At 49.4% G+C, this 27457-nt stretch overlaps 2 protein-coding genes across 2 annotated transcripts in view; both read left to right on the top strand.

Annotated features, from left to right (window-relative positions):
• MALRD1 (MAM and LDL receptor class A domain containing 1) overlaps positions 1 to 27457 on the top strand; it is a 1363691-nt gene that overhangs the window by 713960 nt on the left and 622274 nt on the right. The window contains exon 23 of the mRNA XM_063925153.1: positions 26218 to 26465. Coding sequence (XP_063781223.1) covers positions 26218 to 26465 — 248 coding nt within the window. The remainder of the gene's footprint in view (positions 1 to 26217; positions 26466 to 27457) is intronic.
• On the top strand, positions 2258 to 8557 carry LOC134927301 (uncharacterized). The gene is made up of 2 exons (XM_063921554.1): positions 2258 to 2820; positions 5377 to 8557. Exons 1-2 carry the CDS (start codon positions 2343 to 2345, stop codon positions 6267 to 6269), a joined length of 1371 nt encoding a protein of 456 aa, XP_063777624.1. The 5' UTR covers positions 2258 to 2342; the 3' UTR covers positions 6270 to 8557.

Genomic DNA, 27457 nt, shown 5'->3' on the forward strand with positions numbered 1-27457 from the left:
ATCTCTAGTCAGAGACCTCCTGAAACCAAAACAGGTGTCGGTGCATCACTGCACGCGAGTCCTGGGAAAGATGGTGGCTTCTTACGAAGCAATTCCTTTCGGCAGGTTCCATGCCAGAATCTTTCAGTGGGACCTGTTGGACCAATGGTCCGGATCGCATCGGCTAATAACCCTGTCTCCAAGAACCAGGGTGTCTCTGCTGTGGTGGCTGCAGAGTGCTCATCTCCTAGAGGGCCGCAGATTCGGCATACAGGACTGGGTCCTGGTGACCACGGATGCCAGCCTTCGAGGCTGGGGGGCAGTCACACAGGGAAAAAACTTCCAAGGACTATGGTCGAGTCAGGAGACTTCCGTGCACATAAATATTCTAGAACTAAGGGCCATTTACAATGCCCTAAGTCAGGCAAAACCCCTGCTTCTACACCAGCCGTTACTGATCCAGTCAGACAACATCACGGCGGTCGCCCATGTAAACCGACAGGGCGGCACAAGAAGCAGGACGGCAATGGCAGAAGCCACAAGGATTCTCCGATGGGCGGAAAATCACGTGCTAGCACTGTCAGCAGTGTTCATTCCGGGAATGGACAACTGGGAAGCAGACTTCCTCAACAGGCACGACCTCCACCCGGGAGAGTGGGGACTTCATCCAGAAGTCTTCACACTGATTGTAAATCGTTGGGAACGGCCACAGGTGGACATGCTGGCGTCCCGCCTAAACAAAAAACTGGAGAGATATTGCGCCAGGTCGAGGGACCCTCAGGCGATAGCGGTGGACGCTCTAGTGACACCGTGGGTGTACCAGTCAGTTTATGTGTTCCCTCCTCTGCCTCTCATACCAAAGGTACTGAGAATAATAAGAAAACGAGGAGTAAGGACAATACTCGTGGTTCCGGATTGGCCAAGAAGAGCTTGGTACCCGGAACTTCAAGAGATGATCTCAGAGGACCCATGGCCTCTGCCGCTCAGACAGGACCTGTTGCAGCAGGGGCCCTGTCTGTTCCAAGACTTACCGCGGCTGCGTTTGACGGCATGGCGGTTGAACGCCGGATCCTAAAGGAAAAGGGCATTCCGGAGGATGTCATTCCTACGCTGATTAAAGCCAGGAAAGATGTAACGGTAGGAGAGAGAATTGACTAACATAGGAGAGGAATGGGTTAAACATCCTGTGAGGGGTGGACCTAGCTGTGAGGTAGTACAGCCTTAGGAAAGGGGGAGGGTTAAGGTATATATAGGCTGGAGTGGCCATTTTAGGTCTCTTTGCTTGCTGAAATTTCTTGTGAGTACTGCTTGGCAGATTTTCATTTAAATTCATTCGAATTTAATTTCATTCGTTTAAATTTACAAGTTTATTTAACTTGAAAGCATGGCCTCCAGCCGCCCACGCCGGTTCGCTGGCGCCCCAGCCCGTTACCTGTCTGGTGAGGCTGGCCCCGGGGCAGGGGTGCCCGGCTCCGATGTGGCCATTTCTTCCCCTGGGGCCCCTCTGAGAGCTAGGGGTACGGAGCGTAGAACCCGCTCCGCTGGGGAGATGGACGGGTCCCCCTCTACGAGAGGGCGCACTCGGCGGTCCGGGGCGGCTGGGCAGTCTGGCCGCACGGAGTGGGGCGACCAACAGCCCTCACCTCCGGGGTCGGCCAGGGGTGCCGGGTACACGGGCGCCCGCGGGCGCGCGTCGGCGCGCCCTGCCGGGCGCCTTTCGGCATCCGCTCTGGTAGCTCCCGCACCCGCTCTCTTGCCGGGGCCGGGTAGAGGCCTCAGGCGGGGGGCGGGAACCGGTCGGGAGAACGCTACGATCCGGGCTGGGCCTGTTGCGGTGCCCAGCGCGCGATCGACCAGGAGCCTGGGCCTGCCGGCGGGTGCTCTGGGAGAGACCGCAGCTGTGGGCGCTCAGGCAGCAAGTGGTGGGGCGCGCGCACAGCGTGCGCGCGCGCCCACACGAGGCTCCGGCGGCGTCTCTCGCGCACGAGTGCGCGCATCGGCGCCGCAGCCCTCAATGTCCCCCCAGCCCTCTTCGTTACGGCCGGAGTCCGGCGCGACGAGGGGGGGGGGAGGAGGCCTGGCAGGGATCAACCAGGTAGTGGGGTGATCTATAACAGTGGTGCTGGGGACCCAGTACCACGGGCAATTATTTCCTCACGGCGCGGGGCCAACCCTGCTGGCGGTGCTGGCTCCATCAGGCGGGGGGTGGGCCTCAGTGAGGGGTTAGAGCAGAGGTCAGGCATCACTCCAGGGGGGTGGGGGCGGGGTGGGTCCGGAAGTATACCCGTTTTTAGAGACCCTGGCGTTATTTGCCCCCCCCCCGGGGCCGGCCTGGCCGCGGGCCAGATGGGTCTGGGTTGCCTATGCCCAGCGGTGGCTCTAATCGCCGCGTGCCCCCGGCAAGGCAGTCATCAGGTGACGACGCGGCGTTACAAGGTCACGCTGAACCGCCCGGGGCGTTCGCGGCGGCCCTTGCCACGGTGGTGGCGGCATTGGGTCCGCTCGCCTCGGCCCCGGAGCTCGAGGGCGGGTCCAGGGAGGCGGCGGACGGCGCGGGCGCAGGTGCCTTTTCAGCCGCCCAGAGGGTTGCACGCGCGTGCCGGGAGCTGGGGGCGGCCGCAGCGCAGCTGCATTTACAGCCAAGGCGGGACGAGAGTTTGCAGTCACCTCGCACGCCGGCCTTAGGTCGGGCTGGGCGCACGCCATTTTTGTTGTCCGGGTCCCCTCCCCCTTTTCTGCCCACAGATGTTCAAGCGGATGCAAGGGTGTCGGAATCGGAGGACGAGGATGTTACATATGTCGCGACTGAGGAGTCTGGATCTGACCAATCTACGGCTTCAGGTGAGGCGGAGCAATTGGGGTCGGTTTCTAGTACGCCCTCGGGTTCGCGCAGCTCTTCCCCTTCCTCCTCCTCTTCCTCTTCTTCCTCTGCTTCCTCCTCTTCCCTTTCTTCGGCAAAGTCCGACGTCAGTAGTACGACAAAGGCGAAGAAAAGGGCGATTAAATACGCCAAGAAGGCGGCTGGGCAACAGGAGAGGCGTAAGAGGCGAAGGCGGCTTAGCAAAGAATCTCGCAAGGCCAGGAAGCGACGCGACTTGCCAGGCGTGGTCCGCTGCGAATATACCGCTGTCATGCGGGGGCTTAGGGATAGCTGCAGCAAGAGTATTCGCAGGGGGGACTACGTAGATGTCTTCGTCTTGACTAAAGACGCTAAAAAAAGAGTTTAAGGCGGCAACCGCTAAGAAGGGCATAGGGGCCGAGGCGTTCCGCACGTTTGATAACTGGCTGGCGGGGTTTTCGCGGCTTGCTACCTTGAAGACAGGCCAGACGAACATATGAATGTCATTCGGTACCTGCATCTCGTGCACGATATGCAACGCACGTCGGCGGGTGACGAATGGCGTAGGTATGATGAGGAATTCAGAGAGAAGCAGGACAGGTTACTTGTTATGGACTTCGGTTTCAAGGACGTGGAGGTATGGCTTAAGGTCACCAGGGCCTCGCAGCAGGCCAAGGAGCCCCGGAGCGCAGGGGCGGACGGACACCGTGCTGGGCCGTCCGCCCATGCGCCCGGCGCGGACGGCGGGTCGGCCAAGCCGGGTAGGTCGGCCGTCCGGGCTGGGAAACAGCCCGCAACGAAAGGATTATTTTTCGCGTTTAACAACGCTGCATGTTCCTACGGCAAGCAGTGTCGGTTCCGTCACGCTTGCCTCCATTGCGGGGGTTCCCACCCTGCCTCCTCCTGCTTCAAGAATACTCGGCAGGGTCCCCGGTCTAAGCAATCCTACTCGAGAGGGGCACCCGGCGGGGGCGCCCCACAGGGCGCCAACGCCAATTAGGTTAAAGGCTATGAGTAAATGGTTGGATTGGTATCCGAATAGGGAGGATGCCAGGTTTTTATATGCAGGTTTTAGTTTTGGTTTCCGCTTGCCTGTTGCGAGCGATGTTACAGTTCGGGCACAGAGGAACCTCCAGTCTGCTCGGGCCTTGCCTTTAGTGTTGCGGGAAAAGGTCGATAAGGAGGTCAGGCTGGGCAGGATGGAGGGGCCGTTTGCAACACCCCCAGTGGCGGGTCTCGTCATCTCCCCGGTGGGGGTGGTCCCCAAGAAAACACCCGGTTCCTTCCGACTGATCCAACACCTTTCCTACCCAGCGGGGTCCTCGGTCAACGACGCTATACCTCCGGGTCATTGCTCGGTAGTGTATCAGTCATTTGACGAGGCGCTTAATTTGGTCCGCAGCTACGGCGCTGGGGCCCTCATGGCAAAGATTGACGTCGAATCCGCTTTTCGGTTGCTACCCCTCCATCCGGACTCATTCCGTTTTATGGGTTTCCGGATTGGATCGGAATATTTCATTGACAAATGTTTGCCGATGGGATGTTCTGTTTCATGCTCGTATTTTGAACGTTTTAGCACCTTCCTGCATTGGTGCGTGGAGTCTTCGTCGGGTGGGCACGGGGTTGCCCACTACCTCGACGATTTCCTTTGTACAGGGCCGGCGGATTCGCCACGGTGCGGCAACTTGCTTTTCAGTATACGAGCTTTGTTTTGTCACTTCGGAGTGCCAGTGGCCGAGGACAAAACGGAGGGACCGGTGTCTTGCCTCTCATTTCTGGGAATCGAGATCGACACGGTGGCAGGCGAATGTCGCCTTCCTTTGGACAAAGTGGCTAAGCTTCGCGAAGCCATTGGCCAATTCATGGGTTCGCGCAAGGTTAAGCTGCGGCAGGCACAATCCTTGCTGGGCATGTTTAACTTTGCTTGTCGGGTCATCCCGATGGGCAGGGTTTTCTGCCGGAAGTTAGAAAGAGCGACCGCGGGGTGTGCTAGGCCGCACCACTTTGTACGCTTGCCCGCTGAGTTAAAAAGGGATCTGGCTGTATGGGCCTCGTTCCTGGAGGATTTCAACGGTGTGCGCATATGGCAGGCACCAACGGTCGACAGCGCCAGATTGCAGCTTTTCACCGACGCGGCAGGAGCCTCCGGTTTTGGTTGCTATCTTGAGGGATCTTGGTGCGCGGCATCATGGCCGGCGGGCTGGCACCAGGCGGGTTTGACTAAGGACCTTCTGCTCCTGGAACTCTTTCCCATCATGGTTGCGCTGGAAATCTGGGGCGAGCGGCTAGCGCATCGCCGCATCCTGTTCAGATGCGACAATCTGGGCGTGGTGCACGCGATTAACAACCAGAGGGCAAAATCGCTGGTAGTGCTTCGGGTGCTAGGGCAGTTGCTGCTTACTTGCCTGCGCAGGAACGTGTGGTTCCGGGCACAACACTTACCGGGTTTAGAGAATGGGGTCGCTGACGCGCTATCACGAGGGCAATGGGAGAGGTTTTACTGGTTGGCTCCTGAAGCCGAGGAACAAGGTTTTCATTGTCCCGGTTATGTCTGGCAGGTCATCGAGCCGGACTGGAAGGTCTAGCACTACGTTCGGTAGCGCCATCCACGCTTAAGGCTTACAAGCAGGCCTGGGGCGAATGGGAAGAATTTGCTAGAGGACGGAAGCAACGAGGTAAGAGCGGGCATCGGATGATGCTTTCTTTTATTTGGCAGCTTTATGTTTCGGGTAGGTCTAGAGCGGTGGTGTCCCGGTACTTGGCTGGCATTGCATTCTTCTGCAGAATTAAGGGTGTTCCCGATTTGACGAAAAGTGGCATTCTGCTTAAGGCTATGAAAGGATGGGCGCGCGTGGCGCCTACGCCGCCTGACAGAAGGCGGCCCATTGATGCGGCGTTGCTGCCAGGCATCATTGGGTCGGTTGGAGCCATCGCATCATCTATGTTTGAATCGCTGCTTTTTAGATTGGCGTTCTCTATGGCTTACCACGGCGCCTTTAGGATATCGGAGTTGGTAGCGCCTTCTAAGCAAACTGATTCGCGCATGCTAGTAGAGGACGTAGTGGTGAGTGGGAGGTCCTTGCTGTGCAGATTGCGACGCTCTAAGACGGACCAGGTGGGGAAGGGCCGATGGGTCACCCTGGTTCCGGCACTTGAGGAGAGCATATGCCCAGTACGGTTGGCAGTACAATATGAGGCAGTGAGGCCCGACTGTCGGGGGTCGTGGTTGCTGCACTATGACGGGCTGCCAGTAACGAAGTTCCAATTTCGGTGGATGATGGGTCGCTGTCTGACGAGCATGGGCCTTTCCCCCTCCCACTTCGGTACACACTCCTTCCGCATTGGGGCTGCTACGGCGGCAGCGGCCGCGGGTTTTTCGGGAGCCCAAATCCAGGCGGTGGGACGATGGAAGTCGTCCTGTTATAAGCGGTACATTCGCCCCGTCGCCTGAGATACTTTGCTTAAGCGTAGCTTGCATCAATAAGTTAGAGTAAGATAATGTTTTGCTTGGTGTTATGCATATGTTATGTTCGCTGTATGTTGGTTCGTTTACCCGTTTGTGATCCTACTCAGGGATTAGCCACTTGCCGCTGCGGGCGTGAGCCGGCAGCGGGGGTCTGGAGTTATTTTGCGATTTTTGCCTGACTTGACGGACTGAATTCTAATCTTTAATTCGGCTAATCTGTTCTAATCAAAGTCCCTCAGCAGGTTTTTATGCTTTCACCTCCAGCTGAGTTATTTCATGTTTTACCCCTTTTTATACCCCCCCCCCCCTTGTTAATTTCGTTTTGATTCTTTTGCCTTTCCCTTAATGTCTTAATGCTTTTACTTCAAATTGGCTAGGAGCTCGGGAGATCGGCTAGGCCGTGACTGCTGCGACATTAGGAAACAATAAAAAAAAAATTTCTTTTGGCAGATCCTTCAGGTTAACATAATACATGCTATGGCGTAGAATTATAGTAACACATTTTACCCCTTTTTCCTTCCATTCAGGTTGTTTCGCTGATGGCTTGTCCATTTGGGTGGTCGGCCACTCGTATGTCTTCTGGGCAGCAAGGTTTTTGGCCTCTGATACTTCTCAGAGGTTTCCTAGAGGTCAGGGAATCAGATGGCTTGGTTGGCGAGGTATGATGTGGACAGATCTATTGAGTAGACTAGTCAGTCAGGCCAGGAAGCATGGAGTTCCCAAGGTTTTGGTTGTCCACTTAGGTGGCAACGACCTAGGGAAGAGGACTTCCTTGGAGCTACGGTGGGCCATGATACAAGATCTGGCAAAGGTGGCCGCAGCATGGACCAATTGTATATTGGTATTTTCCCTGATGGTGCCAAGGTTGAGTTGGCGAGGTGTGGAGGACGGACGCGTAATAGATGAGGCCAGGATAAAGGTGAATGGGGCGGTGGCGAAGTGGGTCTTGGCCCACGGAGGTAAAGTCGTTCGCCACCCTAAGATTCGGTTCCGAGACAAACACCTTTTTCGGCCTGATGGTGTGCATCTATCCAATGAGGGGATGATGTTTTTTCTGGAGGATCTGTTCCTAGTGTTGCAGGAGTTAGGGTAGTTTATGGTGGCGGTGCGAGGACTCTGGGATGGAGTCCTTCGCTGTTGGCGGAAAAGAACGGCAGTTTGTAGTTGTATGGTTTTTTATAGGTAGTAAGTTTCAGTGTTATATGGTTTAGGTGCACTCACCTCCATCGACTTAATGGCCGCTCGACCACCCATCCGGGAGGCAGCGGCAGGGCACCCAGGAGCGGTGGGAAGTCACTGTGGGGGCTGTGTTGACACCTATTACCGGTTTGGATAGGGTGCTGGACGGTTCCGGTCAGTTTACCAATTTAAGTTTACCAATAGTTTAATAGAGCCGTTCTTTTTTCTGCCACCATTATGCCGGCTGATTCGGCATCTTAACAAAATTTTCCCAATTACAGGTTTTGCTATGGTTAGGGTCAAATAAATAGCTAGCAATTTTTCTGCCAAAATCATGTCTCCGTGTCTTTATTTACTGGTATAGAAGGTAACTAAGGTTTACTTCAATAAAAGGGGTCCACCAAATATCACTAGGATGTTTAGGAGAGAGAATTGACTAACATAGGAGAGGAATGGGTTAAACATCCTGTGAGGGGTGGACCTAGCTGTGAGGTAGTACAGCCTTAGGAAAGGGGGAGGGTTAAGGTATATATAGGCTGGAGTGGCCATTTTAGGTCTCTTTGCTTGCTGAAATTTCTTCCCGCCCTAAGGGTAGAGGTTGTTTTGTTTGACGCGGAGTGCATTGGCGGTTAATTGATTAGCTGTTTTCATTCGTTGGCTATTTATAGGCGGAAAAGAACGGCAGTTTGTAGTTGTATGGTTTTTTATAGGTAGTAAGTTTCAGTGTTATATGGTTTAGGTGCACTCACCTCCATCGACTTAATGGCCGCTCGACCACCCATCCGGGAGGCAGCGGCAGGGCACCCAGGAGCGGTGGGAAGTCACTGTGGGGGCTGTGTTGACACCTATTACCGGTTTGGATAGGGTGCTGGACGGTTCCGGTCAGTTTACCAATTTAAGTTTACCAATAGTTTAATAGAGCCGTTCTTTTTTCTGCCACCATTATGCCGGCTGATTCGGCATCTTAACAAAATTTTCCCAATTACAGGTTTTGCTATGGTTAGGGTCAAATAAATAGCTAGCAATTTTTCTGCCAAAATCATGTCTCCGTGTCTTTATTTACTGGTATAGAAGGTAACTAAGGTTTACTTCAATAAAAGGGGTCCACCAAATATCACTAGGATGTTTAAAACATTATCACCGCATATGGCGGAAATATGTTGCTTGGTGTGAGGCCAATAAGGCCCCAACAGAGGAATTTCAGCTGGGTCGATTTCTGCACTTCCTACAGGCAGGAGTGACTATGGGCCTAAAATTAGGCTCCATTAAGGTACAGATATCGGCTCTGTCGATTTTTTTCCAAAAAGAACTAGCTTCACTACCTGAAGTTCAGACATTTGTAAAAGGAGTGCTGCATATTCAGCCCCCCTTTGTGCCTCCAGTGGCACCCTGGGATCTCAACGTGGTGTTGAATTTCCTAAAATCACATTGGTTTGAGCCACTAAAGACCGTGGATCTAAAATATCTCACGTGGAAAGTGGTCATGTTATTGGCCTTGGCTTCGGCCAGGCGTGTATCAGAATTGGCGGCTTTGTCATTTAAAAGTCCTTATCTGATTTTCCATATGGATAGGGCAGAATTGAGGACTCGTCCCCAGTTTCTCCCTAAGGTGGTATCTGCTTTTCACTTGAACCAACCTATTGTAGTGCCTGCGGCTACTAGCGACTTGGAGGATTCCAAGTTACTGGACGTAGTCAGGGCCTTGAAAATTTATGTTTCCAGGACGGCTGGAGTCAGGAAAACTGACTCGCTATTTATCCTGTATGCACCCAACAAACTGGGTGCTCCTGCTTCTAAGCAGACTATTGCTCGCTGGATTTGTAGCACAATTCAGCTGGCGCATTCTACGGCTGGACTGCCGCATCCTAAATCAGTAAAAGCCCATTCTACAAGGAAGGTGGGCTCATCTTGGGCGGCTGCCCGAGGGGTCTCGGCTTTACAACTTTGCCGAGCTGCTACTTGGTCAGGGGCAAACACGTTTGCAAAATTCTACAAATTTGATACCCTGGCTGAGGAGGACCTTGAGTTCTCTCATTCGGTGCTGCAGAGTCATCCGCACTCTCCCGCCCGTTTGGGAGCTTTGGTATAATCCCCATGGTCCTTTCGGAGTTCCCAGCATCCACTAGGACGTCAGAGAAAATAAGAATTTACTCACCGGTAATTCTATTTCTCGTAGTCCGTAGTGGATGCTGGGCGCCCGTCCCAAGTGCGGATTGTCTGCAATACTTGTACATAGTTGTTGTTCACAAAAGGGTTATTGTTATGAGCCATCTGTTGAGAGGCTCAGTTAAATTTCATACTGTTAACTGGATATGGTATCACGAGTTATACGGTGTGATTGGTGTGGCTGGTATGAGTCTTACCCGGGATTCAAAATCCTTCCTTATTGTGTCAGCTCTTCCGGGCACAGTATCCTAACTGAGGCTTGGAGGAGGGTCATAGTGGGAGGAGCCAGTGCACACCAGGTAGTCTAAAAGCTTTCTTTTAGTTGTGCCCAGACTCCTGCGGAGCCGCTATTCCCCATGGTCCTTTCGGAGTTCCCAGCATCCACTACGGACTACGAGAAATAGAATTACCGGTGAGTAAATTCTTTTCTCTATCGTCCTAGTGGATGCTGGGGTTCCTGAAAGGACCATGGGGAATAGCGGCTCCGCAGGAGACCGGGCACAAAAAGTAAAGCTTTAGGATCAGGTGGTGTGCACTGGCTCCTCCCCCTATGACCCTCCTCCAAGCCTCAGTTAGATTTTTGTGCCCGGCCGAGAAGGGTGCAATCTAGGTGGCTCTCCTAAAGAGCTGCTTAGAAAAGTTTAGCTTAGGTTTTTTATTTTACAGTGAGTCCTGCTGGCAACAGGATCACTGCAACGAGGGACTTAGGGGAGAAGAAGTGAACTCACCTGCGTGCAGGATGGATTGGCTTCTTTGGCTACTGGACATTAGCTCCAGAGGGACGATCACAGGTACAGCCTGGATGGTCACCGGAGCCTCGCCGCCGGCCCCCTTGCAGATGCTGAAACAAGAAGAAGGTCCAGAATCGGCGGCATGAAGACTCCTCAGTCTTCTTAAGGTAGTGCACAGCACTGCAGCTGTGCGCCATTTCCTCTCAGCACACTTCACACGGCAGTCACTGAGGGTGCAGGGCGCTGGAAGGGGGGCGCCCTGGGAGGCAATGAAAACCTATTTTTGGCTAAAAATACCTCACATATAGCCTCCGGGGGCTATATGGAGATATTTAACCCCTGCCAGAATCCGTTAAGAGCGGGAGACGAGGCCGCCGAAAAAGGGGCGGGGCCTATCTCCTCAGCACACAGCGCCATTTTCCCTCACAGAAAGGCTGGAGGGAAGGCTCCCAGGCTCTCCCCTACACTGCACTACAGAAACAGGGTTAAAACAGAGAGGGGGGGCACTAATTTGGCGTTAGAAATATATAAAAAAGATGCTATAAGGGAAAACACTTATATAAGGTTGTCCCTATATAATTATAGCGTTTTTGGTGTGTGCTGGCAAACTCTCCCTCTGTCTCTCCAAAGGGCTAGTAGGTCCTGTCCTCTATCAGAGCATTCCCTGTGTGTGTGCTGTGTGTCGGTACGTGTGTGTCGACATGTATGAGGACGATGTTGGTGAGGAGGCGGAGCAATTGCCTGTAATGGTGATGTCACTCTCTAGGGAGTCGACACCGGAATGGATGGCTTATTTAGGAAATTACGTGATAATGTCAACACGCGGCAAGGTCGGTTGACGACATGAGACGGCCGACAAACAATTAGTACCGGTCCAGACGTCTCAAAAACACCGTCAGGGGTTTTAAAACGCCCGTTTACTTTAGTCGGTCGACACAGACAGGGACACTGAATCCAGTGTCGACGGTGAATAAACAAACGTATTCCTTATTAGGGCCACACGTTAAGGGCAATGAAGGAGGTGTTACATATTTCTGATACTACAAGTACCACAAAAGAGGGTATTATGTGGGATGTGAAAAAACTAGAGATGAGCGCCTGAAATTTTTCGGGTTTTGGTTTTGGGTTCGGTTCCGCGGCCGTGTTTTGGGTTCGAACGCGTTTTGGCAAAACCTCACCGAATTATTTTTGTCGGATTCGGGTGTGTTTTGGATTCGGGTGTTTTTTTCAAAAAACCCTAAAAAACAGCTTAAATCATAGAATTTGGGGGTAATTTTGATCCCAAAGTATTATTAACCTCAAAAAACATAATTTACACTCATTTTCAGCCTATTCTGAACACATCACACCTCACAATATTATTTTTAGTCCTAAAATTTGCACCGAGGTCGCTGTGTGAGTAAGATAAGCGACCCTAGTGGCCGACACAAACACCGGGCCCATCTAGGAGTGGCACTGCAGTGTCACGCAGGATGTCCCTTCCAAAAAACCCTCCCCAAACAGCACATGACGCAAAGAAAAAAAGAGGCGCAATGAGGTAGCTGTGTGAGTAAGATTAGCGACCCTAGTGGCCGACACAAACACCGGGCCCATCTAGGAGTGGCACTGCAGTGTCACGCAGGATGGCCCTTCCAAAAAACCCTCCCCAAACAGCACATGACGCAAAGAAAAAAAGAGGCGCAATGAGGTAGCTGTGTGAGTAAGATTAGCGACCCTAGTGGCCGACACAAACACCGGGCCCATCTAGGAGTGGCACTGCAGTGTCACGCAGGATGGCCCTTCCAAAAAACCCTCCCCAAACAGCACATGACGCAAAGAAAAAAAGAGGCGCAATGAGGTAGCTGACTGTGTGAGTAAGATTAGCGACCCTAGTGGCCGACACAAACACCGGGCACATCTAGGAGTGGCACTGCAGTGTCACGCAGGATGTCCCTTCCAAAAAACCCTCCCCAAACAGCACATGACGCAAAGAAAAAAAGAGGCGCAATGAGGTAGCTGTGTGAGTAAGATTAGCGACCCTAGTGGCCGACACAAACACCGGGCCCATCTAGGAGTGGCACTGCAGTGTCACGCAGGATGTCCCTTCCAAAAAACCCTCCCCAATCAGCACATGATGCAAAGAAAAAGAAAAGAAAAAAGAGGTGCAAGATGGAATTATCCTTGGGCCCTCCCACCCACCCTTATGTTGTATAAACAAAACAGGACATGCACACTTTAACCAACCCATCATTTCAGTGACAGGGTCTGCCACACGACTGTGACTGATATGACGGGTTGGTTTGGACCCCCCCCAAAAAAGAAGCAATTAATCTCTCCTTGCACAAACTGGCTCTACAGAGGCAAGATGTCCACCTCATCTTCACCCTCCGATATATCACCGTGTACATCCCCCTCCTCACAGATTATCAATTCGTCCCCACTGGAATCCACCATCTCAGCTCCCTGTGTACTTTGTGGAGGCAATTGCTGCTGGTCAATGTCTCCGCGGAGGAATTGATTATAATTCATTTTAATGAACATCATCTTCTCCACATTTTCTGGATGTAACCTCGTACGCCGATTGCTGACAAGGTGAGCGGCGGCACTAAACACTCTTTCGGAGTACACACTTGTGGGAGGGCAACTTAGGTAGAATAAAGCCAGTTTGTGCAAGGGCCTCCAAATTGCCTCTTTTTCCTGCCAGTATAAGTACGGACTGTGTGACGTGCCTACTTGGATGCGGTCACTCATATAATCCTCCACCATTCTATCAATGTTGAGAGAATCATATGCAGTGACAGTAGACGACATGTCCGTAATCGTTGTCAGGTCCTTCAGTCCGGACCAGATGTCAGCATCAGCAGTCGCTCCAGACTGCCCTGCATCACCGCCAGCGGGTGGGCTCGGAATTCTGAGCCTTTTCCTCGCACCCCCAGTTGCGGGAGAATGTGAAGGAGGAGATGTTGACAGGTCGCGTTCCGCTTGACTTGACAATTTTGTCACCAGCAGGTCTTTCAACCCCAGCAGACCTGTGTCTGCCGGAAAGAGAGATCCAAGGTAGGCTTTAAATCTAGGATCGAGCACGGTGGCCAAAATGTAGTGCTCTGATTTCAACAGATTGACCACCCGTGAATCCTTGTTAAGCGAATTAAGGGCTGCATCCACAAGTCCCACATGCCTAGCGGAATCGCTCCGTGTTAGCTCCTTCTTCAATGCCTCCAGCTTCTTCTGCAAAAGCCTGATGAGGGGAATGACCTGACTCAGGCTGGCAGTGTCTGAACTGACTTCACGTGTGGCAAGTTCAAAGGGCATCAGAACCTTGCACAACGTTGAAATCATTCTCCACTGCACTTGAGACAGGTGCATTCCATCTCCTATATCGTGCTCAATTGTATAGGCTTGAATGGCCTTTTGCTGCTCCTCCAACCTCTGAAGCATATAGAGGGTTGAATTCCACCTCGTTACCACTTCTTGCTTCAGATGATGGCAGGGCAGGTTCAGTAGTTTTTGGTGGTGCTCCAGTCTTCTGTACGTGGTGCCTGTACGCCGAAAGTGTCCCGCAATTTTTCTGGCCACCGACAGCATCTCTTGCACGCCCCTGTCGTTTTTTAAAAAATTCTGCACCACCAAATTCAAGGTATGTGCAAAACATGGGACGTGCTGGAATTTGCCCATATTTAATGCACACACAATATTGCTGGCGTTGTCCGATGCCACAAATCCACAGGAGAGTCCAATTGGGGTAAGCCATTCCGCGATGATCTTCCTCAGTTGCCGTAAGAGGTTTTCAGCTGTGTGCGTATTCTGGAGAGCGGTGATACAAAGCGTAGCCTGCCTAGGAAAGAGTTGGCGTTTGCGAGATGCTGCTACTGGTGCCGCCGCTGCTGTTCTTGCGGCGGGAGTCCATACATCTACCCAGTGGGCTGTCACAGTCATATAGTCCTGACCCTGCCCTGCTCCACTTGTCCACATGTCCGTGGTTAAGTGGACATTGGGTACAACTGCATTTTTTAGGACACTGGTGAGTCTTTTTCTGACGTCCGTGTACATTCTCGGTATCGCCTGCCTAGAGAAGTGGAACCTAGATGGTATTTGGTAACGGGGGCACACTGCCTCAATAAATTGTCTAGTTCCCTGTGAACTAACGGCGGATACCGGACGCACGTCTAACACCAACATAGTTGTCAAGGACTCAGTTATCCGCTTTGCAGTAGGATGACTGCTGTGATATTTCATCTTCCTCGCAAAGGACTGTTGAACAGTCAATTGCTTACTGGAAGTAGTACAAGTGGGCTTACGACTTCCCCTCTGGGATGACCATCGACTCCCAGCGGCAACAACAGCAGCGCCAGCAGCAGTAGGCGTTACACGCAAGGATGCATCGGAGGAATCCCAGGCAGGAAAGGACTCGTCAGACTTGCCAGTGACATGGCCTGCAGGACTATTGGCATTCCTGGGGAAGGAGGAAATTGACACTGAGGGAGTTGGTGGGGTGGTTTGCGTGAGCTTGGTTACAAGAGGAAGGGATTTACTGGTCAGTGGACTGCTTCCGCTGTCACCCAAAGTTTTTGAACTTGTCACTGACTTATTATGAATGCGCTGCAGGTGACGTATAAGGGAGGATGTTCCGAGGTGGTTAACGTCCTTACCCCTACTTATTACAGCTTGACAAAGGGAACACACGGCTTGACACCTGTTGTCCGCATTTCTGGTGAAATACCTCCACACCGAAGAGCTGATTTTTTTGGTATTTTCACCTGGCATGTCAACGGCCATATTCCTCCCACGGACAACAGGTGTCTCCCCGGGTGCCTGACTTAAACAAACCACCTCACCATCAGAATCCTCCTGGTCAATTTCCTCCCCAGCGCCAGCAACACCCATATCCTTCTCATCCTGGTGTACTTCAACACTGACATCTTCAATCTGACTATCAGGAACTGGACTGCGGGTGCTCCTTCCAGCACTTGCAGGGGGCGTGCAAATAGTGGAAGGCGCATGCTCTTCACGTCCAGTGTTGGGAAGGTCAGGCATCGCAAACGACACAATTGGACTCTCCTTGTGGATTTGGGATTTCAAAGAACGCACAGTTCTTTGCGGTGCTTTTGCCAGCTTGAGTCTTTTCAGTTTTCTAGCGAGAGGCTGAGTGCTTCCATCCTCATGTGAAGCTGAACCACTAGCCATGAACATAGGCCAGGGCCTCAGCCGTTCCTTGCCACTCCGTGTGGTAAATGGCATATTGGCAAGTTTACGCTTCTCCTCCGACAATTTTATTTTAGGTTTTGGAGTCCTTTTTTTTCTGATATTTGGTGTTTTGGATTTGACATGCTCTGTACTATGACATTGGGCATCGGCCTTGGCAGACGACGTTGCTGGCATTTCATCGTCTCGGCCATGACTAGTGGCAGCAGCTTCAGCACGAGGTGGAAGTGGATCTTGATCTTTCCCTAATTTTGGAACCTCAACTTTTTTGTTCTCCATATTTTATAGGCAGAACTAAAAGGCACCTCAGGTAAACAATGGAGATGGATGGATTGGATAGTTTACTAGTATACAATTATGGACGGACTGCCACGGTTAGGTGGTATAAAAAAACCACGGTTAGGTGGTATATATTATAATAATAATACAATTATGGATGGACGGACTGCCTGCCGACTGCCGACACAGAGGTAGCCACAGCCGTGAACTACCGCACTGTACACTGGTTGATAAAGAGATAGTAGTATACTCGTAACAACTAGTATGACACTATGACGACGGTATAAAGAATGGAAAAAAAACCACGGTTAGGTGGTATATATTATAATAATAATACAATTATGGATGGACGGACTGCCTGCCGACTGCCGACACAGAGGTAGCCACAGCCGTGAACTACCGCACTGTACACTGGTTGATAAAGAGATAGTAGTATACTCGTAACAACTAGTATGACACTATGACGACGGTATAAAGAATGGAAAAAAAACCACGGTTAGGTGGTATATATTATAATAATAATACAATTATGGATGGACGGACTGCCTGCCGACTGCCGACACAGAGGTAGCCACAGCCGTGAACTACCGCACTGTACACTGGTTGATAAAGAGATAGTAGTATACTCGTAACAACTAGTATGACACTATGACGACGGTATAAAGAATGGAAAAAAAACCACGGTTAGGTGGTATATATTATAATAATAATACAATTATGGATGGACGGACTGCCTGCCGACTGCCGACACAGAGGTAGCCACAGCCGTGAACTACCGCACTGTACACTGGTTGATAAAGAGATAGTAGTATACTCGTAACAACTAGTATGACACTATGACGACGGTATAAAGAATGGAAAAAAAACCACGGTTAGGTGGTATATATTATAATAATAATACAATTATGGATGGACGGACTGCCTGCCGACTGCCGACACAGAGGTAGCCACAGCCGTGAACTACCGCACTGTACACTGGTTGATAAAGAGATAGTAGTATACTCGTAACAACTAGTATGACACTATGACGACGGTATAAAGAATGGAAAAAAAACCACGGTTAGGTGGTATATATTATAATAATAATACAATTATGGATGGACGGACTGCCTGCCGACTGCCGACACAGAGGTAGCCACAGCCGTGAACTACCGCACTGTACACTGGTTGATAAAGAGATAGTAGTATACTCGTAACAACTAGTATGACACTATGACGACGGTATAAAGAATGGAAAAAAAACCACGGTTAGGTGGTATATATTATAATAATAATACAATTATGGATGGACGGACTGCCTGCCGACTGCCGACACAGAGGTAGCCACAGCCGTGAACTACCGCACTGTACACTGGTTGATAAAGAGATAGTAGTATACTCGTAACAACTAGTATGACACTATGACGACGGTATAAAGAATGGAAAAAAAACCACGGTTAGGTGGTATATATTATAATAATAATACAATTATGGATGGACGGACTGCCTGCCGACTGCCGACACAGAGGTAGCCACAGCCGTGAACTACCGCACTGTACACTGGTTGATAAAGAGATAGTAGTATACTCGTAACAACTAGTATGACACTATGACGACGGTATAAAGAATGGAAAAAAAACCACGGTTAGGTGGTATATATTATAATAATAATACAATTATGGATGGACGGACTGCCTGCCGACTGCCGACACAGAGGTAGCCACAGCCGTGAACTACCGCACTGTACACTGGTTGATAAAGAGATAGTAGTATACTCGTAACAACTAGTATGACACTATGACGACGGTATAAAGAATGGAAAAAAAACCACGGTTAGGTGGTATATATTATAATAATAATACAATTATGGATGGACGGACTGCCTGCCGACTGCCGACACAGAGGTAGCCACAGCCGTGAACTACCGCACTGTACACTGGTTGATAAAGAGATAGTAGTATACTCGTAACAACTAGTATGACACTATGACGACGGTATAAAGAATGGAAAAAAAACCACGGTTAGGTGGTATATATTATAATAATAATACAATTATGGATGGACGGACTGCCTGCCGACTGCCGACACAGAGGTAGCCACAGCCGTGAACTACCGCACTGTACACTGGTTGATAAAGAGATAGTAGTATACTCGTAACAACTAGTATGACACTATGACGACGGTATAAAGAATGGAAAAAAAACCACGGTTAGGTGGTATATATTATAATAATAATACAATTATGGATGGACGGACTGCCTGCCGACTGCCGACACAGAGGTAGCCACAGCCGTGAACTACCGCACTGTACACTGGTTGATAAAGAGATAGTAGTATACTCGTAACAACTAGTATGACACTATGACGACGGTATAAAGAATGGAAAAAAAACCACGGTTAGGTGGTATATATTATAATAATAATACAATTATGGATGGACGGACTGCCTGCCGACTGCCGACACAGAGGTAGCCACAGCCGTGAACTACCGCACTGTACACTGGTTGATAAAGAGATAGTAGTATACTCGTAACAACTAGTATGACACTATGACGGTATAAAGAAAGAAAAAAAAATACCACGGTTAGGTGGTATATATTGTAATACAATTATGGATGGACGGACTGCCTGCCGAGTTCCGACTGCCGACACAGAGGTAGCCACAGCCGTGAACTACCGCACTGTACTGTGTCTGCTGCTAATATAGACTGGTTGATAAAGAGATAGTATACAATACATACAACAATGAATATACTACTATACTGGTGGTCAGGCACTGTGGTCACCACTAGTCACACTGGCAGTGGCACTCCTGCAGCAAAAGTGTGCACTGTTTAATTTTAAATTAATATAATATTATGTACTCCTGGGGGCTCCTGCTATAACAACCTGCAGTGCTCCCCAGTCTCCCCCACAATTATTATAAGCTTTGCCTTTTATACATTGATGTGCAGCACACTGGGCTGAGCTGAGTGCACACAGACTGAGTCACACTGTGTGACTGGCTGCTGCTGTGTATCGTTTTTTTTCAGGCAGAGAACGGATATAGCAGAGAACGGATATATATTAAAATAAATAAAAGTTAACTAACAACAACTGCACTGGTCACTGTGGTAAACTCTGTCTGACTCTGCACAATCTCTCTCTCTCTTCTAATCTAATTTCTAATGGAGAGGACGCCAGCCACGTCCTCTCCCTATCAATCTCAATGCACGTGTGAAAATGGCGGCGACGCGCGGCTCCTTATATAGAATCCGAGTCTCGCGAGAATCCGACAGCGTCATGATGACGTTCGGGCGCGCTCTGGTTAACCGAGCAAGGCGGGAGGATCCGAGTCTGCTCGGACCCGTGAAAAAAACATGAAGTTCGTGCGGGTTCGGTTTCAGAGAAACCGAACCCGCTCATCTCTAGAAAAAACTACCGTAGTTTTTCCTGAATCAGATAAATTAAATGAAGTGTGTGATGATGCGTGGGTTCCCCCCGATAGAAAATATGGGCGGTATACCCTTTCCCGCCAGAAGTTAGGGCGCGTTGGGAAACACCCCTTAGGGTGGATAAGGCGCTCACACGCTTATCAGAACAAGTGGCGGTACCGTCTATAGATAGGGCCGTCCTCAAGGAGCCAGCTGACAGGAGGCTGGAAAATATCATAAAAAGTATATACACACATACTGGTGTTATACTGCGACCAGCGATCGCCTCTGCCTGGATGTGCAGAGCTGGGGTGGCTTGGTCGGATTCCCTGACTAAAAATATTGATACCCTTGACAGGGACAGTATTTTATTGACTATAGAACATTTAAAGGATGCATTTCTATATATGCGAGATGCACAGAGGGATATTTGCACTCTGGCATCAAGAGTAAGTGCGATGTCCATATCTGCCAGAAGATGTTTATGGACACGACAGTGGTCAGGTGATGCAGATTCCAAACGGCACAAAGGTGTATTGCCGTATAAAGGAAGAGGAGTTATTTGGGGTCGGTCCATCGGACCTGGTGGCCACGGCAACTGCTGGAAAATCCACCGTTTTTTACCCTAAGTCACATCTCTGCAGAAAAAGACACCGTCTTTTCAGCTTCAGTCCTTTCGTTCCTATAAGAGTCATATCTGCCCAGGGATAGAGGAAAGGGAAGAAGACTGCAGCAGGCAGCCCATTCCCAGGAACAGAAGCGTTCCACCGCTTCTGACAAGCTCTCAGCATGACGCTGAGACCGTACAGGACCCCTGGATCCTACAAGTAGTATCCCAGGGGTACAGATTGGAATGTCGAGACGTTTTCCCTGCGCAGGCTCCTGAAGTCTGCTTTACCAAGGTCTCCCTCCGACAAGGAGGCAGTATGGGAAACAATTCACGAGCTGTATTCCCAGCAGGTGATAATTAAATTACCCCTCCTACAACAAGAAAAGGGGTATTATTCCACACTATATTGTGGTACTGAAGCAAAAAAAATTTGAACATTTACAAAGGTTCAAATCAAGATGGAGTCACTCAGAGCAGTGATAACGAACCGGGAAGAAGGGGACTATATGGTGTCCTGAGACATCAGGGATGCTTACCTCCATGTCCCAAATTTGCCCTTATCACTAAGGGTACCTCAGGTTCGTGGTACAGAACTGTCACTATCAGTTTCAGACGCTGCCGTTTGGATTGTCCACGGCACCCCGGGTCTTTACCAAGGTAATGGCCGAAATGATGGTTCTTCTTCGAAGAAAAGGCGTCTTAATTATCCCTTACTTGGACGATCTCCTGATAAGGGCAAAGTCCAGGGAACAGTTGGAGGTCGGAGTAGCACTATCTCGGATACTGTTACAACAGCAGGGGTGGATTCTAAATATTCCAAAATCGCAGCTGATCCCGACAACAAGTCTCCTGTGCTTAGGGATGATTCTGGACACAGTCCAGAAAAAGGTGTTTCTCCCGGAAGAGAAAGCCAGGGAGTTATCCGAGCTAGTCAGGAACCTCCTAAAATCAGTGCATCATTGCACAAGGGCCATGGTAAAAAAATGGTGACTTCCTTCGAAGCAATTCCAGTCGGCAGATTTCATGCAAGAACTTTTCAGTGGGATCTGCTGGACAAATGGTCCGGATCGCATCTTCAGATGCATCAGCGGATAACCCTATATCCAAGGACAAGGGTGTCTCTCCTGTGGTGGTTACAGAGTGCTCATCTTCTAGAGGGCCGCAGATTCGGCATTCAGTTTTGGATGTTGGTGACCACGGAGGCCAGCCCGAGAGGCTGGGGAGCAGTCACACAAGGAAAAAATTTCCAGGGAGTGTGATCAAGTCTGGAGACTTTTCTCCACATAAATATAGCTAAGGGTAAATTTATAATGCTCTAAGCTTAGCAAGACCTCTGCTTCAAGGTCAGCCGGTATTGATCCAGTGGGATAAAACATCACGGCAGTCGCCCACGTAAATAGACAGGGCGGCACAAGAAGCAGGAGGGCAGTGGCAAAAACTGCAAGGACTTTTCGCTGGGCGGAAAATCATGTGATAGCACTGTCAGCAGTGTTTCATTCCGGGAATGGAAACTGGGAAGCAGACTTCCTCAGTAGGCACGACCTCCACCCGGCAGAGTGGGAACTTCATGGGGAAGTTTTCCACATGATTGTAAACCGTTGGGAATTACCAAAGGTGGACATGATGGCGTCCCGTCTGAACAAAAAACGGGACAGGTATTGCGCCAGGTTAAGAGACCCTCAGGCAATAGCTGTGGACGTTCTGGTAACACCGTGGGTGTACCAGTCGGTGTATGTGTTCCATCCTCTGCTTTTCATACCTAAGGTACTGAGAATTATAAGACGTAGAGGAGTAAGAACTATACTCATGGCTCCGGATTGGCCAAGAAGGACTTGGTACCCGGAACTTCAAGAGATGCTCACAGAGGACTTATGGCCTCTGCCGCTAAGAAGGGACTTGTTTCAGCAAGTACCATGTCTGTTCCAAGACTTACCGCAGCTGCGTTTGACGGCATGGCGGTGGAACGCCGGATCCTAAGGGAAAAGGCATTCAGGAAGAGGTCATTCCTACCCTGGTCAAAGCCAGAAAGGAGGTGACCGCACAACATTATCACCACATGTGGCGAAAATATGTTGCGTGGTGTGAGGCCAGGAAGGCCCCACGAAGAAATTTCAACTCGGTCGATTCCTGCATTTCCTGCAAACAGGAGTGTCTATGGGCCTCAAATTGGGGTCCATTAAGGTTCAAATTTCGGCCCTGTCGATTTTTCTTCCAGAAAGAATTGGCTTCAGTTCCTGAAGTCCAGAAGTTTGTCAAGGGAGTATTGCATATACAACCCCCTTTTGTGCCTCCAGTGGCACTGTGGGATCTCAACGTAGTTCTGGGATTCCTCAAAACACATTGGTTTAAAACCAGTCAAATCTGTGGATTTGAAGCATCTCACATGAAAAGTGAACATGCTCTTGGACCTGGCCTGGACCAGGCGAGTGTCAAATTGGTGGGTTTTTTTTTTTTCTCAAAAAAGCCCATATCTGTTTGTCCATTCGGACAGGGCAGAGCTGCGGACTCGTCCCCAGTTCTCTCCCTAAGGTGGTGTCAGTGTTTCACCTGAACCAGCTTATTGTGGTGTCTTGCGCCTACTAGGGACTTGGAGGACTCCAAGTTGCTAGATGTGGTCAGGGCCCTGAAAATATAGGTTCCAGGACGGCTGGAGTCAGGAAAACTGACTTGCTGTTATCCTGTATGCACCCAACAAACTGGGTGCTCTTGCTTCTAAGCAGACTTTTGCTAGTTGGATGTGTAATACAATTCAGCTTGCTCATTCTGTGGCAGGCCTGCCACAGCCAAAATATGTAAATGCCCATTCCACAAGGAAGGTGGGCTCATCTTGGGCGGCTGCCCGAGGGGTCTCGGCTTTACAACTTTGCCGAGCGGCTATTTAGTCAGGGGCAAACACGTTTGTAAAATCCTACAAATTTGATAACCTGGCTAAGGAGGACCTGGAGTTCTCTCATTCGGTGCTGCAGAGTCATCCGCACTCTCCCGCCCGTTTGGGAGCTTTGGTATAATCCCCATGGTCCTTTCAGGAACCCCAGCATCCACTAGGACGATAGAGAAAATAAGAATTTACTTACCGATAATTCTATTTCTCGGAGTCCGTAGTGGATGCTGGGCGCCCATCCCAAGTGCGGATTATCTGCAATACTTGTACATAGTTACAAAAATCGGGTTATTATTGTTGTGAGCCATCTTTCAGAGGCTCCGCTGTTATCATACTGTTAACTGGGTTCAGATCACAGGTTGTACAGTGTGATTGGTGTGGCTGGTATGAGTCTTACCCGGGATTCATAAATCCTTCCTTATTGTGTACGCTCGTCCGGGCACAGTATCCTAACTGAGGCTTGGAGGAGGGTCATAGGGGGAGGAGCCAGTGCACACCACCTGATCCTAAAGCTTTACTTCTTGTGCCCTGTCTCCTGCGGAGCCGCTATTCCCCATGGTCCTTTCAGGAACCCCAGCATCCACTACGGACTCCGAGAAATAGAATTATCGGTAAGTAAATTCTTATTATTATTTATATATATATATATATATATATATATACTCTGTTTTTTTTAAAACCCCTCTCTGCCAAGTCAAGGGGAATTGCAGGGGCCCCAGAGAAATCGGTGCACCGGGCCCCAAGACTTCTGTTATCGGCTCTGTACACAAGTATGTTAAACATTGACTGCTGGAGAAGGTTTATGGCTATGCAAGCTAGATGCGGCATGAAACGCCTGCGTTTTTACAAGCGCTCCCTACTAACACCATGTTACCACCCCCAAACGGTCACTTCCTGTCAGTCACTTTGCGACTGTATCCTGTTTGCGAACACAATCTCAAAAATACCTTTGCACATGTGCAGTACGATCGCAACGTGTGCGCAGTCTGCCGATATTCGCTCAATTGCGCATAACGTACAACTCTGAATTAGGTTTTAAAGACACAGTATAAAGTACCAAGCCATGAGAGAATGTAATACTACTTTCTGGCCATCAGATGGAATCTTTGCAAAACTGCAGGGACAAATTTCCCATTAGGCACGTGAGGCATGTGCCTAGAGGTGGCACTTGTTTGGGGGTGGCACTTGATGCTTGTATTGGTACTGTCAGCCCAAAAAGTACCAGTAACTGCAAAATATTTTCACTGTACTGTACCATATGCCATCTTGAATGGAGTGTAAATGGGTAGGACATGCACATACTGCCCCTGTAAGCTGTCCTGCTTAGTAAATATGTATACAAAATTTAAATGTTCAAGTTAGTGGCTGTTTTTATAGTTCTATTAAATGGGTTATCATCAAATAAGGTCTTATAACCAATCAATATAAATAATAAAATTAGGCAGATGGGGGGCAGCCATTACTGGTGTGTCTAGGGGCACCCTCACCCCAAAATCTGTCTCTGGTCAAATAGCCACATAGCAGTGGCTGTAGCAAGCCAGTCTCAATGAAGCGATCACCATGCGGACATCGTCATTGCAAGGACAGCAGCCAGCAGTTACTGTACTGCGTATTAATATATTATGTTTCTTTGTCAATGCTGTGCAATAATTTATATAAATATATGAAAAATAAAGCAGCATACAGTAATAGCAAATGCACTTGTATCGTGCACATTCTGTGTCCAAGAACATACAGTACTGTAAATATACGTTAAAGGTCGCTAGCCGTGAATAGCCATGAATACTGCAATGCGATCGCAATTGAATTGCAATCACATTGCTGGGTGGGACTCAACCTGAATAGGGTCCTAAGGGCCTAATTCAGTAAGGATTGCAGTTTCTGCGATCAAATAGAAATAGAGAAAAAACGCCCATCATAAAAATTGCGAATACATCGAAATATGCGGGCTGAACGCAAAATCATACGCAATTGCTGGAACATCGAAGATTTTTCCTATCTGCGCCAGGCAAGGTCGTCCTCAATTTTTAGCTAAACAAGAGGCTGGAAGTGGTCATCGCTGACGTCAGAGACCCTCCTTAAAAACGCCTCGGCATGCCTGCAGTTTTTCAGACACACCCAGAAAACGTCAGGTTTCCGCCCTGAAACGCCGGCTCCCTGACACTCAACCAGCGGCTGCATTGCGATCACAATGTGTACGCATTTTCTGTCGCTGTTATGCTAGCGCTTGTGCAATGCGAACGCTGCGCATGCGCAGTTGTTCGATAATTTGCCAGATTGCGAATCGCTAATTTTGTGATCCCACCTGAATTAGGCCCTTAGTTTGCTGTTGTGTTTTAACAACTTTTTTTACATTTATACAATTATACTGTACTCTCTGCCAAATGCTTACTATTTCATATAAAACCACAAAAGGGTTTATTTGGATTCATCCTGCAATTAGAGCCCGATTCAGCTATGAATTGATTTGCGCAGCTGCAAGGAAGCGACTGTGCAATTCCGTCTAATTAAAATTTGAATGCAGCAGAGGCGCCTGTAGGAAAAAGGAGGCTCCTGTTAGAATTAGCAAGTTCTGCGTCTGGAGATGCAGCCTCAGATTACCATTGCAACCAACAGTGGTGATTTGCAGTGGTTACATGCACTGGCCAGCCTGCATAAGCTTACTCAGGGTGGCTGTAGGTTCCAGACACTGGGGTTCAAGAAGTCTGTGTCCAATGAAGCAGACCCCGGACTCGTCGCCTTCAAAATGGGAGCAACACTCTCCCAGAAACTGGGGCTCCAAAATGGCCCTGGCATTTGTGCACGTCATGGGGGTGGGGGCGTGCCTCGAGTCAGGGGGGCATGGACTCATGACACCCCCCATTTTCATGGAAACACATGCTTCGGATGGGGGGGCGGCCAAACCAGAGAGCCAGAAGCTGTGCATGGCCTTCCCGGCTCTCTGTGGGACCGGACCGGCCAACCAGACCATCGGCCCTTCTGGCATATTCCCTGCACTCCCCTATTTTGAAGAATTGTGCCAGGTGCAACTCCTGCTCCGCCCCACAGATGCTGCAGTATGTCAATTATGCTGCGGCTAACAGGAGATGCTAGCGTCATCGCAAGACCCATTCTGCACATGCGCAGACCCCCAAATATCAAATTTGTTTGCAGACCATCGGGTTTGCATGCAAATATGAATCAGGCCCTTAGGGGTCTATTCATGAAGCAGTGAAAAGCGTGAAGGCCCATGGCAACCAATCAACATTGAAGTAACATTTATCATTTGCATACTATACAATTGTACGGAGCAGCTGATTGGTTGCCTTGGGCAATTTCTCCACAGGCTCATTTCTCCACTCTTTCACTGCTTCGTGAATAGACCCCTTAATTTCCTACTGAAACTTAAACTATCCTGACATTTCCGCCTGACAAATGACACTATTTCAAGCGTAACTTTCTACTGTTGATATTTTTATACAGCTGGGCACACAGCTCAACTTTCTGACTCATGTTTGTAATGCTTTTGCCCTAGGTGCCTTTGTTGGACGATGCAGTTTTGAATTTGACCTTTGTGACTGGAAGCAGAGTCAAAACGATGACTTTGACTGGAACCTGCGAGCTGGGAGCACCCCAACCGCCGGCACAGGTCCAGTCACGGATCACACTTTGCAGACGCCATCTGGGTTTTATATCTTCATCGAAGGCTCATTTCCACATCTGCCAGGCAAGGGAGCAAAGCTTTCTGGCCCGATGATAAGCAAATGGAGCAGAAATTGCAAGGTACTGTATGTTTAACCACTGGGAAAATGAGATGAACTTTTGAACTGAAACTAAATTAAAATAGCATATATAAAATAGTCCCACATTTCCTTTTAAGTAAATACTGTGCTGACTCATTCACACATCAAGTAATGCACATGTGGAGTTGATAAAAGCAGAGTTATGTAGAGTGTATATCAACTGAAATCTTTTCACCGTTCTTTATACATGTCCTAAAGACAGGCAGTCACCATTATGCATAAACCTTCCTAATTGTAGGGGTCTTTTAAAATAAAAATATGTTCTTTAGAAATATGAAGTTAATACTTTGTCCAACAATGTTTGCACATTAGATTAGACATACTTGCATAGACACGGAAATATCCCATTTCTATAGAAAGCACAACACGTCAGATCACGCCAACCATTCAGAATGAAATAAAAAAAATAGCTTGGATAGTTTTTCTGCGGGCTATTCAGAGTAGCCCGTAATTGGCCACCATTGTATCCACATTACATGCTCAAAATAAATACGGATCTGCCACTTGTCCACCTGCAGTGTCGGACTGGGGCATGAAGGGCCCACCGGGGGAATGCAGTTATAGGGGCCTATACTTAGGGGTGTGGCCAGACTACAAATGGGGTGTGGCCAGCCTCCACAGAGGCTTGAAATACACAATAGTTTAGTGCAGTGTAAGTCAACATATCTACCATGTATAATACAAGTGCACAGTCTGGAACCTGATCCCTAGGGGAAGGAGTGGGCCCCCAGGCAGTGGGGCCTGTCCACCTGCTTTTGAAATCATCACAATCAGTACCATTTAGCTGAAAGTGAGATATGACTGAGATACGTACAACTCATTCTTAGTTTGTTGGACCCGTCTTCAACGTATGAGCACATCGCAAGATCCATCCACAAAACAGACTTGAGTGCAACTTTGAATAAGCTCCTGTATGTATAGGGATGTGGTAGCAAGATATTTACTTATCCTTTGGAGTTTTTCCTGGGCCAT

Source organism: Pseudophryne corroboree, chromosome 5 (genome assembly GCF_028390025.1).
Source record: "Pseudophryne corroboree isolate aPseCor3 chromosome 5, aPseCor3.hap2, whole genome shotgun sequence".
Taxonomy (NCBI): Eukaryota; Metazoa; Chordata; class Amphibia; order Anura; family Myobatrachidae; genus Pseudophryne; species Pseudophryne corroboree.

Coding starts and splice junctions, on each gene's coding strand:
- LOC134927301 (XM_063921554.1), top strand. CDS start 2,343: ATGCCCAGCGGTGGCTCTAATCGCCGCGTGCCCCCGGCAAGGCAGTCA. Junction 2,821..5,376: donor TGACCAATCTACGGCTTCAG/GTGAGGCGGAGC, acceptor TATGTCTGGCAG/GTCATCGAGCCGGACTGGAA.